Source organism: Chionomys nivalis, chromosome 5 (genome assembly GCF_950005125.1).
Source record: "Chionomys nivalis chromosome 5, mChiNiv1.1, whole genome shotgun sequence".
Taxonomy (NCBI): domain Eukaryota; kingdom Metazoa; phylum Chordata; class Mammalia; order Rodentia; family Cricetidae; genus Chionomys; species Chionomys nivalis.
The window spans coordinates 61,748,214-61,762,914 of NC_080090.1; the positions used below are offsets into that span (position 1 = coordinate 61,748,214).

General features: G+C 33.9%; 1 protein-coding gene across 2 annotated transcripts in view; it reads right to left on the reverse strand.

Moving 5' to 3' along the window:
* The window catches only part of Cop1 (COP1 E3 ubiquitin ligase), a 119,532-nt gene that overhangs the window by 86,798 nt on the left and 18,033 nt on the right, over positions 1-14,701 (reverse strand). The window contains exons 4-6 of one of the 2 annotated variants that reach the window (XM_057770279.1): positions 12,875-12,939; positions 12,038-12,157; positions 10,245-10,313 (exon numbers count right to left, since the gene is read on the reverse strand). In XM_057770279.1, the coding sequence (XP_057626262.1) occupies positions 10,245-10,313; positions 12,038-12,157; positions 12,875-12,939 (254 nt within the window). Of the gene's footprint in view, positions 1-10,244; positions 10,314-12,037; positions 12,158-12,862; positions 12,940-14,701 lie in introns of both variants that reach the window. The other variant, XM_057770278.1, reaches the window with a different exon arrangement.

Below are 14,701 nucleotides of genomic sequence, written 5' to 3' on the forward strand. Positions count from 1 at the left end.
TAAACGAAATTCTGTCACAACTTGAGAGTGATAAATTCAATCAAATTTGACTTAATAAAAATGCAGAATTTAGAGCTGCTAAAATAAATACAGTAAATGACAGTGCATTTCAGAACATGTTCCTAAGACATCAGTAGCAAGTACTTTCTAAATAGTGTTAAAAAAAAAATCAGAGGCCGGGCGGTGGTGGCGCACGCCTTTAATCCCAGCACTCGGGAGGCAGAGGCAGGCAGATTTCTGGGAGTTCGAGGCCAGCCTGGTCTACAAGAGCTAGTTCCAGGACAGGAACCAAAGCTACAGAGAAACCCTGTCTCAAAAAACAAACAAACAAAAAAACCCCAAACAAACAAACAAAAAAAATCAGAGAAGAAATACTTAAACATTTAAAAAGAAAAGTGTCTCAGAAGTGCTCTAAAAACAGAGTTTGAAATTGAGGACTACTCTATTACTGACAAGGGTTTTAGAACAGGTAGTAATTTTTGTACTCACTTCTTTGAGCTTTTACTAATTGTTTAATAAAGTGGATATATGTGAATATTGAGCTCACTTGTGAATTCAATTGTGTAACAATATTACTTAGAATAAATTATACATACACAATCTAAAATAAACAAAGGAATGTGCTATTAGAGAACAGGCTGGTAATCAAAAGAAAATAGCAAAGCTCAGTGTATACTAATTCTAATCAAGAAACTACTAAGAGCAAAACATTTAATCAAAGTATAAAGTCAAAACCCTTATTGTTCCATATAATAGTACAGATACATACTTAATTTAATATTTAATGGCAGGCTTAATATTAATACTTCATTTAGCTCACCCGCAGCATTTTATTTTTAGCCAAGAAACAAATGAAACAAAAAGTAAATGAATGAACTAGGGAAAACAAGAAGGTATAGTTTAAAAAAATGTAAATGGTGGGCTCACATGTCAACCCACACACTGGTTTGCACATGCATACTCAAAAAGACACAAATTATTATAAATTAGTGCAACAACTGGGGGGATCTACAAAACAGAGATGTACTAAAAACAAACAAGCAAGCAAACAAACACTCAAATGGCTGAATACATGCCTATAATCCCAGCATGTGGAAGACAGAAACAGTATGTAGTTCAGGCTGGGCTATATACAGCTTAAAGTACACCCCGCTTCCAAAAAAAAGTACAGACAAATCAGAAGAGAAATTTTGAAAAACTACTCAAGAAATCAAATGGAGAAAAATATTCTAACAGAACAATGAGATAGTTCAGTGGGAAAAAACACTCGCCTGGGGAGCTGAGCCCAAAGTGGAAGGAGAGAACATACTCCTAGAAGTTGACCTCAGACCCTCATACCCATGAAAGTACTCATGTGATACCCTCGTACACACACAACTGTAATAGAAAGTAATGTTTTTTTAAATATAATAAAAATTTAAAAAAAAGAATAAGCACAAAACAATAAAGCAACAAATCTAATTGGTGTTATTTACAATAGATCTACACTAGGTCTAAACACAAAAAGAGAAACTGTAGATTAGTTGGCAAATGCATGCCTCTAAAACACAAGGACCTTTCTTTTTAATTTCTAGAATTTATGGCCCATGATTATAATCCCAGAACTGGGGAAGCTGAGGAAGCCTGGCCAGCCAGCTTAGTCTAGCTGGCAGGTTCTAAGTCAGTGTGGTTGTCGTCTGGCTTCCAGACACATGTGCAAATATGCACCTGCATGCACACAAAAGCATACTGCAATTATATACAGTCAGAGGTAAAATCACCTCAAATATAACAGTTTTAAAATCACTATGACAATATCACAAAGATTCAGTAAAGAAGCAAAATAATGTCAACACACATTTAACAAGTTTATACTGCACAACACTTGAGAAGTGCAGAACTTACTATCTACCAGATGGTAAATAGCATATGCAAAGAAAGTAAATCCTTTTCAAGGAATGTACCTAACAAAAGAAGTAAAAAACATCTATAAGAAAAGCTATGAAACACTAAAGAAAAAAAAACTGAAGGAGACACTAGAAGGTAGAAGAAGAATCTCTCGCTTTTAGGGATCAGCAAAATTAATATTGTAAACATGACAATAACACTGAACAAAATTTACAGATACAATGTAATCTCCAACAAAATGTCAATGATATTTTTACAGAAATAGGAAAATAAAGATCTAAAATTCAAGGGAAAAAAACCCACAAAGACCACAAATAGCTAATACAATCCTGACCTAAGAGAACTAGAAATACCATTACATATAATTTCAAATTATACAGTAATGCAAAAATGAAGAAAATAAAATGGCTACCACACAAAAACAGGCAAGACTAAAATAGAGGATCCAAAAATGACCCATGTAACTACATCTACAGAATTCTCAACAACGGGTTCAAAACAGATCTTGAGAAAAACAGTCTCTCTGGCAAATGGTGGCATGAAAACTGGATACCAACATGTAAAACATAAAAATAGATCCCCACCACTTACCCAGAATTTCAAAACACAACAAATAAACAACAACCACATAAAAAAAAAACATTAAAATACCTTACTATAAGACCTCAAATTGCCAGGCAGGAGTGGCATACACCTTTAATCTCAGCACTCAGAAGGCAGAGACAGGTGAATCTCTGTGAATTCGAGACCAAATTGGTCTACAGAGTGAGTTCCAGGACAGGCTTCAAAGCTACAGAGAAACTCTGCCTTGAAAAATCAAAAGACCTGAAACTTTGAAAACACTGGGAGAAAACATAAAGAAAGCACAAAGATTCAGGACAGACAAGGACTTTCAGAATAGTATTCCAATATCAAGAATCAACAAGTGGAACTGAACCAAATTTTAAAACTTCTGCATAAATTAAAGGTGTGCCTAAGACTACAGAGTGACTTCAAAGGCAACATGGCAGAATTAATGAAAACTTATTTCAAAGAAAAAGAAAAGAAAAAAAAAAGAAAGAAAAGAATAAAGGAAGCCTGGAGATTTAGCTTAGTGGTAGAGCTCCTTACTGCCTAGCATGCATAAAACCTTGAGTTTAATCTTCAGTACCAAAAAGAATCCCTGGAGACTAATAAGAGAGCTTTCCCAAGCATAAGGGTAATGGAACATGAACAAATCAAAGAGTGCTAAATAGTATAGAGTACAAACCTGAGATCCCAGTATTCTAAAGGCTCAGGCAAAAAGACTGAGAATTCAAGGCCAACCTGAGCTACAAGACCCTCTCTCAGAAAAGAAATACTTAAAATTGAAACAATAAAGTCAGAGTGTTTCTGTTATGGTAAAATTAAATCAGCAAATGACAAAAAAAAAGAAATCTTCATATTCAAGTAATGTTTATTTCTAAGTAATCCACTGTCAAAAACAGTACCCCACATAAAGTACGTTCAAAAACATTTGATGTAGCTAAAATGAAAAAGGAAAAGTACAACCACAGGCCCTTGTAAAATAAAGCCCACATAACAAGCACAAACAGTAACACATGAGAAACAAACAGGAAAGTAGCAAGGGAATGATAGAAGCTAAAATAAAATAGAACACAGGATAGTCAAAAATTGATTTTTAGAGTAAAATTGATATGTCCTTGGGAAGAACCAATCAACGACTGATAAAAGAACAATAATGCTATAAGCAATATCAGAAATAAAAGAGGTCATTAAGTTTTGAGAAAACAATAAAAAATTAAGAACAAACTTACATCAAAAGTTCATGGTAGAGAACTTCTCAGGAAAGTGTAACATATAAAAAGTAACCAACAAATATCTGGATCCACATTTAACTAACTGAATTAATAATCTGAAATCCAGTGAAAACAAATCAGATCTAGATGGCTTTTCTAGCTAGATTCTAAACACTGAAAAACAGACATGCATCATCAACTGCATGAATTCTGCTCACCCCAAACAAAAGAACACCAGGAGAGTATATACCTCCCAAATCATTTGTTAAAGTTAACAATCTTTACAGCAAAGCTGCACAAGATCTGCGTAACAAAAACACAACTTCACTATCTCACCCATGAACATCAACACACAAAGAAATATGAAACAAAACACTAATGATCCAAATCACACAAGAGAGTACACAAAAAGCACACAGTTTGCTTTACACAAAAAGTTGAATTCAAGTAATGGGATAAATTATCCTGATGGGCCTCCTAGAATACAAAACATTCTATAAAAGACAACCTTGCAGTAATCTTGGTGGCTGGTCACTACAGATACATAGCTGACTGACTTTCTAATGTTAAACCTATTATTTATCCAAATTAAGAAAATGAAAAAGAAAATTTCTATGATTATCTGAGATGTACAAAACTCCTGAAGTATACTCAATCCCATTCATAATTGAAGAAAAAAATCCTCTTACTAAGGAGAATAGAAATATATTTCCTTGAATGATTAAAAACAAAACAAAACCCTAATGGGGATAAAAACCTACAGAAAACTCCATACCTAATGGTGACACGTCGAATGATTTCACTTTGAGAGCAGCATCAAGACTAGGATGCTCAGCTATCACCACTTCTATTCATCACTGTACCGGATGTCCTAGCCAGCAGAGTAAGACAAGAAAAATAAATAAAAGATATAAGGATCATAGAGAAAGACATTGAATTGTTATTGCAGATTATGGTGTGTACATAGAAAACATAAAGGAATCTACAAATAAGAATTAATGAAAGTCTAACAAGGCTGCTGGGGACTAAAATTATGTACGTCAGTTGAATTTCTAAATATCAGCAATATTAAGAAAATAAAATCAAAAACAGATAAGCACTGAAATCATAAAATCTAAACAAGATATGAAAGACTGGTAGTCTTTGAAAGTATCAAAAATTTTAAAGATGGTTTAAAATCTAAAGTATGTAGAAATATCAAGTTCAACAGCACAATGCTATGAAGATATATTCTTCTCAATTTTCTATAAAGTCAATGCAATCCCCATAAAAATCTCAGCAGGCTTAACATGGAAATGCATTAGCGGAGTCAATTATGTGTAAGAAAATGCCAAGAGTTTCTTGAAGAAAATCAGTCACTTAAGGTTCTAGCACATAATATGGTACTTCCCAAAGGATAGACAAGTCAAGCATGGGGGCAGAAAGAGAGTCCAGAGGCAAATGTACATATACATAGACACATAAGAAATGAAAGTGAAAAACTTAAGAATAATGGGAGAAAGGATGGACTTTTAATAAAGAATGTCTGGGCAGCTGGGGAGCCATGTAAAAAGATCTCTAAATACCACATTATACAAAACAAAACAAAACAAAACAAAAACAAAAACCTCCAAGTAAAGCAAAATTCAAAATGTGAAAGATAACAAAGTTTCAAATGAAAGACAATACAGGAAAATATCTGCATAACCACAGGTAAAGATTCGTTACCTAGCACCAAAAAAAATAATAAATAAAAATAAAAAAAAAAACTAAGAAAGATAATTTTGGTACTATTAAAGTTAGAAACTTCTATCCATCAAATAGCCATCAAACAGCACAACAGAAAAAAAAAAAAGTATCCCAAATAGAAGAAAACTTGATCCTTGTGTTAGACAGATCAATATAACAAAGAATTTATATCAAAACAAGTTACAAGCAGTAAGCCACAAAAAAATTAAGTAAATGGAAAAGCTACAACTAAACTTGTGTAAGTAGTGCTTCATTCAGATGCACATAAAAAATAATTCACAGAACCAGCAAACATAACACCATGTGCTCAACCTATTAATCATCAAGAAAAAGGCAAATTCAAACTCCAAAGAGATAGCAATGCATACCTGTAGGAAAAGTTTTTAGTTTATAAACTAGAAAAAGTCACTGATAACTTCTGGTAAAACGCAATACAAAAACCCATACAGGTCTGTAGAAGGAATATGCAATCCAAGGAGTACTGTTTAGAGAACACTTCAGCACTCTCTCTTTAATGTAAGATATACATACTCTACGACTTACTGATTTACATGTATCTTACACAAGTAAATATTCTAATATACAAATATGCACAATACCAGCATTGTTTATGAACAGTCCCAACTAAAATCAACCCAATGTCTACCAACAATTATTTTTATGAAAATAATATATACTTATTCAGTGAACACTATGAAATACAATCAGAAAATATCATGGTAAGTTTTTTGTCAAGCAGACGAGCTAGTATCATTTGGGAAGTGAGATTCTTAATTGTGAAAATTTCCCTACCAGATTAGCCTCTGAGGCATTTTCTTGATTAATGATTGGTATGGCAGGGCCCAGGTGACAGTGATTGGTGGTACCCCTGGGCAAGTGGTCCTGAATCCTATAAAACCAGGAGGCTGAGAAAACCATGGAGAACAAGTCAGCAAGAACACTCCTCCATATCCTCTGCTTCAGATCCTGCCATAAGCTCCTGCCCTGACTTCCCTCAGTGATGGAAGATGACTTGAAACTTGTTAGCTGAAATAAACCCTTTCCTACACTGGTTGCTTTTGATCACAGAGGGGTTTTTGTTTTGTTTTTTATTTGTTTGTTTGTTTTATCACAGCAGTAGAAACAACTAATTCAGACATCCAACTAGCCATGTATATCCATATAGGTGAACCTTAACACTGAGGCACATAAGGACGGGGCAGATTACATACTGCACAAATACATTTACATAAAGCTCAAACACAGAGACCTATAAATGCTTAAGCAGCAAAACATTCAAGAAAGGCAAGAGAAGTTACTACCATAAACATCAGGATGTTAGCAAACAGGAAAGGGAGAAAGGAATCTGAAAGGGTAGTCAGGAAACTTCTGGAATCCGAGCAATACTTCAATGCTTTATTGTATAATCAAGAGAGTTGTGTGCATATTATTCTATTCTAAAGCATACATTCAATTGATACAGCTTTCCATGTTTCATTTCATATAAAATGATAAAAATTCAATTCATTCCAACTGAAGTCAACTATTTAATAAAGAGGGTCCAAAAAATTGCCAGAAAATAAAGCAAGTGAAAAATTAAACAATGATTCTAATACTGGTACAGATTTGAATGGATACAAGTGCTTTTTATCTGGAATCCAAAATTCTTCTACCGTTCTATGACAAAAAGACATTCATCTAGATACAGTTATTAAATGCTATGATAGGAAAGCTCTCATGTGACTGCTAAAGATCCTCTCCTCTTAATATTTATACCTATGTGGGGAACTCCCTCTTAAGTTTAGAATAGAACATTATTTTTTATTTTAAACAAAGAAAAATTGGTGAAACTGTTAACGTAAAAACGAAGTGTCAGTCCTGTGAGATGGCTTATGGGATAAAGGGACAGACATCAAGTCAATGATCTCAGTAGGATCTCTGGGACACACAGGGCAGCACAGAACATGTTCCCTCATGATGCCTTATATTCTGTGTATGCCACCCTTTCCTAACTCAACTGCACAAAGTAAATAAAATAGAGTAATTATTTAGACTTTAATAAATTAGCTCCTCGGTCACTTGTAATAATTGAAACTAAAATAACCAAAATTAAATCAATCATGGATACACTAAAAAAAATGCAGTAGTGCCTGTATGTGTATGTATGCTTACTATAGGCTCCAATATCCAGAAGCACTTGGAACTAGTATTTTTTTTTTTTACCTAAACTACCTATAAAATACAGTACAAATGGAAATCAATCTCAAGCTAAAGGACCCAGCACAATTTCCCAAGAAGTTTAATGACAAAAACAGAAAACCAGTAACAAAGCCATGGGATTCAATGAAGTAATAGAGATAATACTAGAAATTACCAGGTACCTGAGAAAAGACATATTAGACTCATTAACAAAATTACTGCTGGCACACAATTATCCTTCCCACCCATCATTCCAATTTTTGCACTTTATGATAGGTTCTGTTCAAAAATTTTTGTAGGCAAATATTCATACAAGAATGACTAAACAGAACTGCTCCAGGAACAAGGACAGATACATTTTGTGACTAATATGATAAAAATAGTATCTCTACAGAACAAAGACTAGATAGACTCAGATTTCCTGAGCTTAGGATCCCTTAGCTATAACACAAATTCATTAGATGGACCAATCAGTCCAGATGGACCCACCTCCACCCTGCTCTGTGGGGTCTGAAAGTCAGAGCAAACTCATGCACAGATGAAACATCTCATGGGAAATGAAGTCTTTCACCTCAACCCACTAGGATCAGTTCTTCGGCCAGCACCTACTAAAACTGTGGTAGTGCTAACATCTTAGTTTGCTAGTTGAGGGTAAAAGACTCTGCCCTTTTGAGGTTTTATGGATATAAAAAAATTAATTGTTAACACTTGAAACTATACAGAAAAAAGAAACTTAATAGTGAATAAAAACTTTAAAATTTTCAGTATACAGAAAATTCTCAGACATTTCATTTAACTTCTTCCATCCTGATGGCTGAATTATTCACTGTACTGACATGTTTAGTCATCAAGGCCTTTACAAGTATCAAGTACTTTACAACTAACCAAATACCATTTAAAAGGAAGTATAAGTCTAAGACAAAAAGAAATATGTAAAATGACTGTAACACTCTTTCATGCATTCCGTTTAATAAGTAAAGTAGGTAAGAAATATGAAAGCTAATCAGTTTTATAGAGAATTTTTCACCACAGGAACAGGAGACAGGAGGGTTCACAACGTACACACTGCATTTAAAACATCCACGAATCATATGTTTTCAGTTTTGTTACTTGTAATGATCCAAGGATCAGGGCTTCAACAACATCTAGGACTTGCTAGAAATGCACAGTCAGGGTTCAAAGACTCCCTTTAATTTAATAAAAGAGAGAGATCCTAGGGTGACTTGACTGAATGACCTCGTTAGATTAGCTACTGTGTATAGTGCTAGAGAGATGGCAATTAAGAGTATTTGCTCCTTATGCAGAGGACCTAGGTTCAGTTTCTAGCACCCAAGTGGCTCACAAGCATCTGTGAATTCAGTTCCAATGAAGCCCATCCTCCTCCTCTACCCTCCAAAAGCACCAAGCACACTTGTGGTACAATCACTTACATGCAGGCAAACATTCAAACAAATAAAATAAAAACTTTTTTAACTTTAAAGAAGCACTGTGCTATAAAATAATGTATATAAATGAATTACTGACCATTACCTGCTCTCTCACAAAAACCACCAAGAGACAAGTGACTGTTAAACATATAATAAAGATACTGTTTCTGTTACCATACAAAATAAAATTCCACAAAAGTTGGGATAAAAAAAGTATAGTCACAAACCATGGAAAGAGTGTTTAGCTATTTACACCAGCATATTCAAATCTTATCTTAAAGCCAGAAGTTAGTAACAAGATGAATAACCAAAAAGGAAACTACTAAGATGATATAAAGTTCTATAAATATTACTAATAATTTTTTATTTTCAAGTTAATGATCTAAAACATAGTAATAGGTAGATTACATTTTTTTTTTTTTTTTTTTTTTTTTTTTTTTTTCCGAGACAGGGTTTCTCTGTGGCTTTGGAGCCTGTCCTGGAACTAGCTCTTGTAGACCAGGCTGGTCTCGAACTCACAGAGATCCGAGTGCTGGGATTAAAGGCGTGCGCCACCATCGCCCGGCACAAAATTGTTTTGAGTATCCTACATGACTTGAGACTTTGAAACTAGGTTTTAATTATTTTTTTCACGCGCATTTTTCCACATCAAAAACTGCAACTTTTCAAGTTTTATTTAAATCTTTCTGTTTTTGATGAAAATTCATGACGGCTCTATTTACTACTTTTTATAACTTTAAGATGAATCATTATGGTAAGTGCTATACACTGGAGTATTCACCAGGGTCTCATTATTGTATATAGTGGCAAATACTCTACCACTAAACTATATGCCTAGCCATTAAAGTAAGATCCACTGAAAACTATGTGGCATATACTTCCAAAAATGGGATCTTGAAAATAGAAAATTGTGCTGGGCACGGTGGCATGCACTTTTAATATCAGCACTTAGGATACTAAGGGAAGCAGATCACTATGGATCCAAGATCAGCCTGGTTAAGAGTCCCAGACCTACCAGGGCTTCATAATGAGACCTTGCCGAAAAAACAAAACGAAACAAAAAAGAATACAACAACAACAAAAGAAATTGTAAGTTTTTTTTTTTAATGACAAAGATTAGGAACCCCCCCACCAAATTAAAGGCTTCTAAATAAAAATATTTAAATGTTTCAACCTAAAATGCTTATACACAATAGGAACAAGAAATAACAGAAACTAAACATAAAGTAAACATGAAATAACATACCTCTCTCTTATTTCTCCTTGCAACCTTGAGGAATTCCATAAGGATCTGTAGTTGAGCTGCATGTGATTCCTAGAACACAAAGTTTTAACATTCCTTAACAAATACAAGCTCAGAGTTTTCACTAACAAACTGCATAACAAGTACTACGGATCTACTTAAGTTAGTTTATTACTTCTATCTAATCAGTTTTCCCATCTGCTAACTGCAATTTCAAAAACCAAGATACTTTCTATAAACAAATAAAAGAAACAAAAACAAGAAATTTGTGCTCTGCATGTTAAAAAAAAAAACAACAAAAAAAAAACACCATGTGTATGTAGGTAACGGCTTCTTTTCCCCAACCAAACTAAGCAACATCAAGACAAAAATAACAATGGACTTAATATAGTTCCTAAACATGAAAATGATTTTCCAGAATGTCTCATTTGCTAGGATAAGCATTAATAAATAGGAAGCTATCTCTACGTTTCAGAAACGTAGGCTCTCGTAAGACTGAGCCTCCTACCATTCACAGGTGTTAATAGTGGGCTCTGAACCCTCTGTCCTGTAAAGAGGAAGAGGCTCTTTGTCAATAGAGTAGTTTCTTTGATATGAAGCTGCTGCCTTCTTTTTATGGTAAACAGAAATACATTGCCAGGAAGTCATACAACACCTACTCACACACATATGAGAATTAATATAAATATATTTTGGCAAAGTTTGCTAAAAAGAAATTAAACGTTTGAAAACACAAATAAAAATTATATATATATATATATATGTATATATATATATATGAGGATAGAGTACCCCAAACTAATAACTGAATGATGACTGTATTGATAAATAATGATTATGACCATGACATTTGGTATGCATCCTAAAATTCACAAAATGAACTAAGGAATTCCAGATGTTTAGAATAAATATATGTCAAGACCTAAAAACAGCCAGACTGTGGTGGTACATGCCTGTAATTTCAGGACTCAGAGCCAGGTAGATATCACAGTGTATGTAGAAAATTATAAAAATATATTTTTAAATAGAACAAAAACAAAAAAAGGTACAAGAATATAACTAGCAAAGGCATATATATACACACACACACACACACACACACACACACACACACACAGAGAGAGAGAGAGAGAGAGAGAGAGAGAGAGAGAGAGAGAGAGTGTTTCTGCCAGAGGAGAGAGGAGGGAGATCTAATTTTCTCCTGAGGCAGAGAAGGAAGATCTGACTGAGGTAAATAGGAAGGGATCACTGACTCCATCCACTTCTTTATCTTAATAAGAATGTGTGTGTGTCGTGTGTGTACCTGCACATGTGGAGGTCATGAAACAATATTTTACAGTGAAGTCTCTCTTTCCACTATGGAATCTAGGGCTAGAATTCAGGTCATCCGGTTTGCATGGCATGGCCTTTCACCCTCTGAGCTATCTTGTCAATCCTCCACCTGCTTCACAGACAGTCTACCAATCCTAGCCTGGCTGTACTAACCCTGACACCTGATACTCCCAACTGCAGAGCCTCTGCCTCACAATACATACAGTGTAAGTTCTTAGCTTTATATCACTGTTGGTTCAGTGTGCAGTTTTGTCTACCTTGAAAATCTATTACCCTATATTCATCTGCTTCAGAACTTAAAAAAACAGGGGCTTAAGAAATACTTTTTTACATGTGTTTAGTCTTATTTAAAAAAAAAATGGTACTGACAATACCCTATTATTTCCAAAACATTCTAGGCAATTTTATTACATAATAGATTATCGTTTAAAACAAACTATCTTCTAAGTTTAGGCACCACTTACTGCTTCCAGTTGTTTCTTCTTCTGCACTAGTAATTCCAACATGAGGTTGACATTGGCCAAATCAAGGTTATCCTGATCAGTTCCTAGCAAATCTTGAAATATCTGCCACCTATGCCCATTCTAAAATTAAAAAGAACATGGAAACTTAACACTGTTTTAGATTCTAAAGCAAACACTGAAGAAGTACTTTCTACAGCAAAGGCAAACTGCATTCTCATTCTTACTTCTCCCCAATTCGTGAAGCACAATGAATATATAGCTAACAAGTATAAAAGGCACACAGAAGACAAATATTAAGTTGATATCTCTAAGTAATTAAGTATATTAAGTTGACATGTTAAAACACCTGGATTTTCAGCCTTGCATTTCGTAAAATATTAATTTAATCACAGCTGTCTCAACAATTTGGGGCTAATCCTTTTAGTTAAGAAACTTTGCATAGCTTGTTCAAAATACCTTGACATATGACCTGTCACATGCTAGATACAAATAAACCCTATCTAAGGTGATATACCACCAGGTCCTTCAAATGATGGTCAGTCTGGTAAACTACTACAGATAATACAGTTAAACAAGTTATTATTTACTTATTTATTTAAGTATTCTTAAATAAGCTTCTTTAAGAAAAGTCAATTATTTCTTAGGTATTAATATCTATTATCAAATAAAAACATTAAAATGAATTTAGTAGAAATAGGAGTAAGGGGGGCTAAGAATATTGTTTAGTTCATAGGGCACTTGTCTACTATATACAAAGCCCTGGGCTCAATCACCAGTATTATAAAACAAACAAAAACAGTAATAGTAATAAGAGCTGAAACATACGGTGCTACTCACTGAGTGGTCCAATTTGAACCTCTTTTCCTCAAATCTTTGCTTCTGTTTGAGAATGAGTTCATTCACTGAAAACAAAAATAAAAAAACACACAAAATTTGTATATTTGTTATATTTATCTTCTACTTGTTCTGTTCAGGTAGATTTTATCTTAACTTTACAGAGTCTCAAATTTAAATAAATATAAAGGAGAAATTGTTAGCTTTCTATTCTATTTTGAATTAGGAAAATATTTTCTATAATTGTTACAGGAAATTCTTTATAATTAATTCTATTACTGCGAAAAATTCTTCATAATATACACCCCTCTTTTACATGTTTCTCAATACTAATACTATTGGTATCTGGAAAAGAGATTATTTTTCACTGTGTGAAAACACATGTATTCTATGAGACAAGCACTGAAGATTTTACTTTGTTATAACTTTTCTATAAATCTAAACATCTTGGAAGAGACTGGTAATTAACTATTCAAAACCATTTCATTGTTCTTAGTAACAAGATTATTTTTCCAGAGCTGGAGAGATGGCTCAGAGGTTAAGAGCACTACCTGCTCTTCCAAAGGTCCTGAGTTCAATTCCCAGCAACCACATGTTGGCTCACAACCATATGTAATGAAATCTGGTGCTCTCTTCTGGCCTGCAGGCATACATACAGGCAGAACACTGCATAAATAAATAAATAAATAAATAAATCTTTTTTTAAAAAGTGTCACTCATGTACCTGTTTTTTAAAAAAAGATTAATCTCAGACTGCCATATATAACTTTCGGGGATGCCAAATCTCTTCTCAATAGTGTAACTAATCAAAGCCAAACTAGTGACTTTGTTCTTAGCCAGGAATTGAGGCGAAGTCAAAGTCACACAGTTTGATTTTGGTTTTCCAGACAAGGTCTTACTATGTACCAAGCTTGACTAGGGTTCCTGATGCTCCTACCTCAGCCAGGGTTATATGGATGCTACACACAGCCCAGAAACACACATTCCTACTCAATGAGAGATGTGCTCTCTTTCAAATGAAAGAAAAAAATTTCTCTCTCCAGAAAGAGATGGTATCTGATACTTCTTAAAGCCATTTTGAAGTTCTGGGGTAGCTAGCTATGCAATGGATCAAGGCAGAGCCTCATCAAAGAAAAAAAATTAATATTATTAAGGAAGTGCTAAATAATTAATTCTGGAAATTCTCTATAAATGAATATAATTTAAACAATGTTTAAGGGACTTTTACTTGTATTTGGGTTTTTTGTTGTTTTTTTGTTTATTCTTACAAACATACTAATACCAAAAGAGCTGATAAATGGTGCTAGAAAATTCTATTACGATGCAGAAATTATTTGAGAAACAAATGGACCAAGACAGAGTTGATATTCAAGATGAAATGCTGAATATGGTCCACTACACAAATAAATCAAAATAGATTCCAAACCCACCTTGGGATTGAAGCTTCAAAACTGAATGAAATGATCTACAGCCTCAAATAAAACTAGTAAAAGAGATACATATGGTGTAGTAGTTATAATATAATGGGATAACTAATACTATCATTGATGTAGACTTACAGAGTACACAGGCCATCTAAAGGTCAAACAAGAATGGAGCCAAACTATGCATAGACTCTCTAGATATAAAGATGAATAAAAAAATACAGATAAAAGTATGCATTTACAAGTTGTGACCTACTCATGAAACATCAGAGGGTGGTTTTGTGAAGCTTAATAGGGCTAATATTTAGAGCCTGAATATTAATACATCAGTCTGGTTGTAAAAAGTAGGAAACAAACACCTCATAAAATTATTACAATCTGATAGAGACAGAGAAAAAAAGAGAGA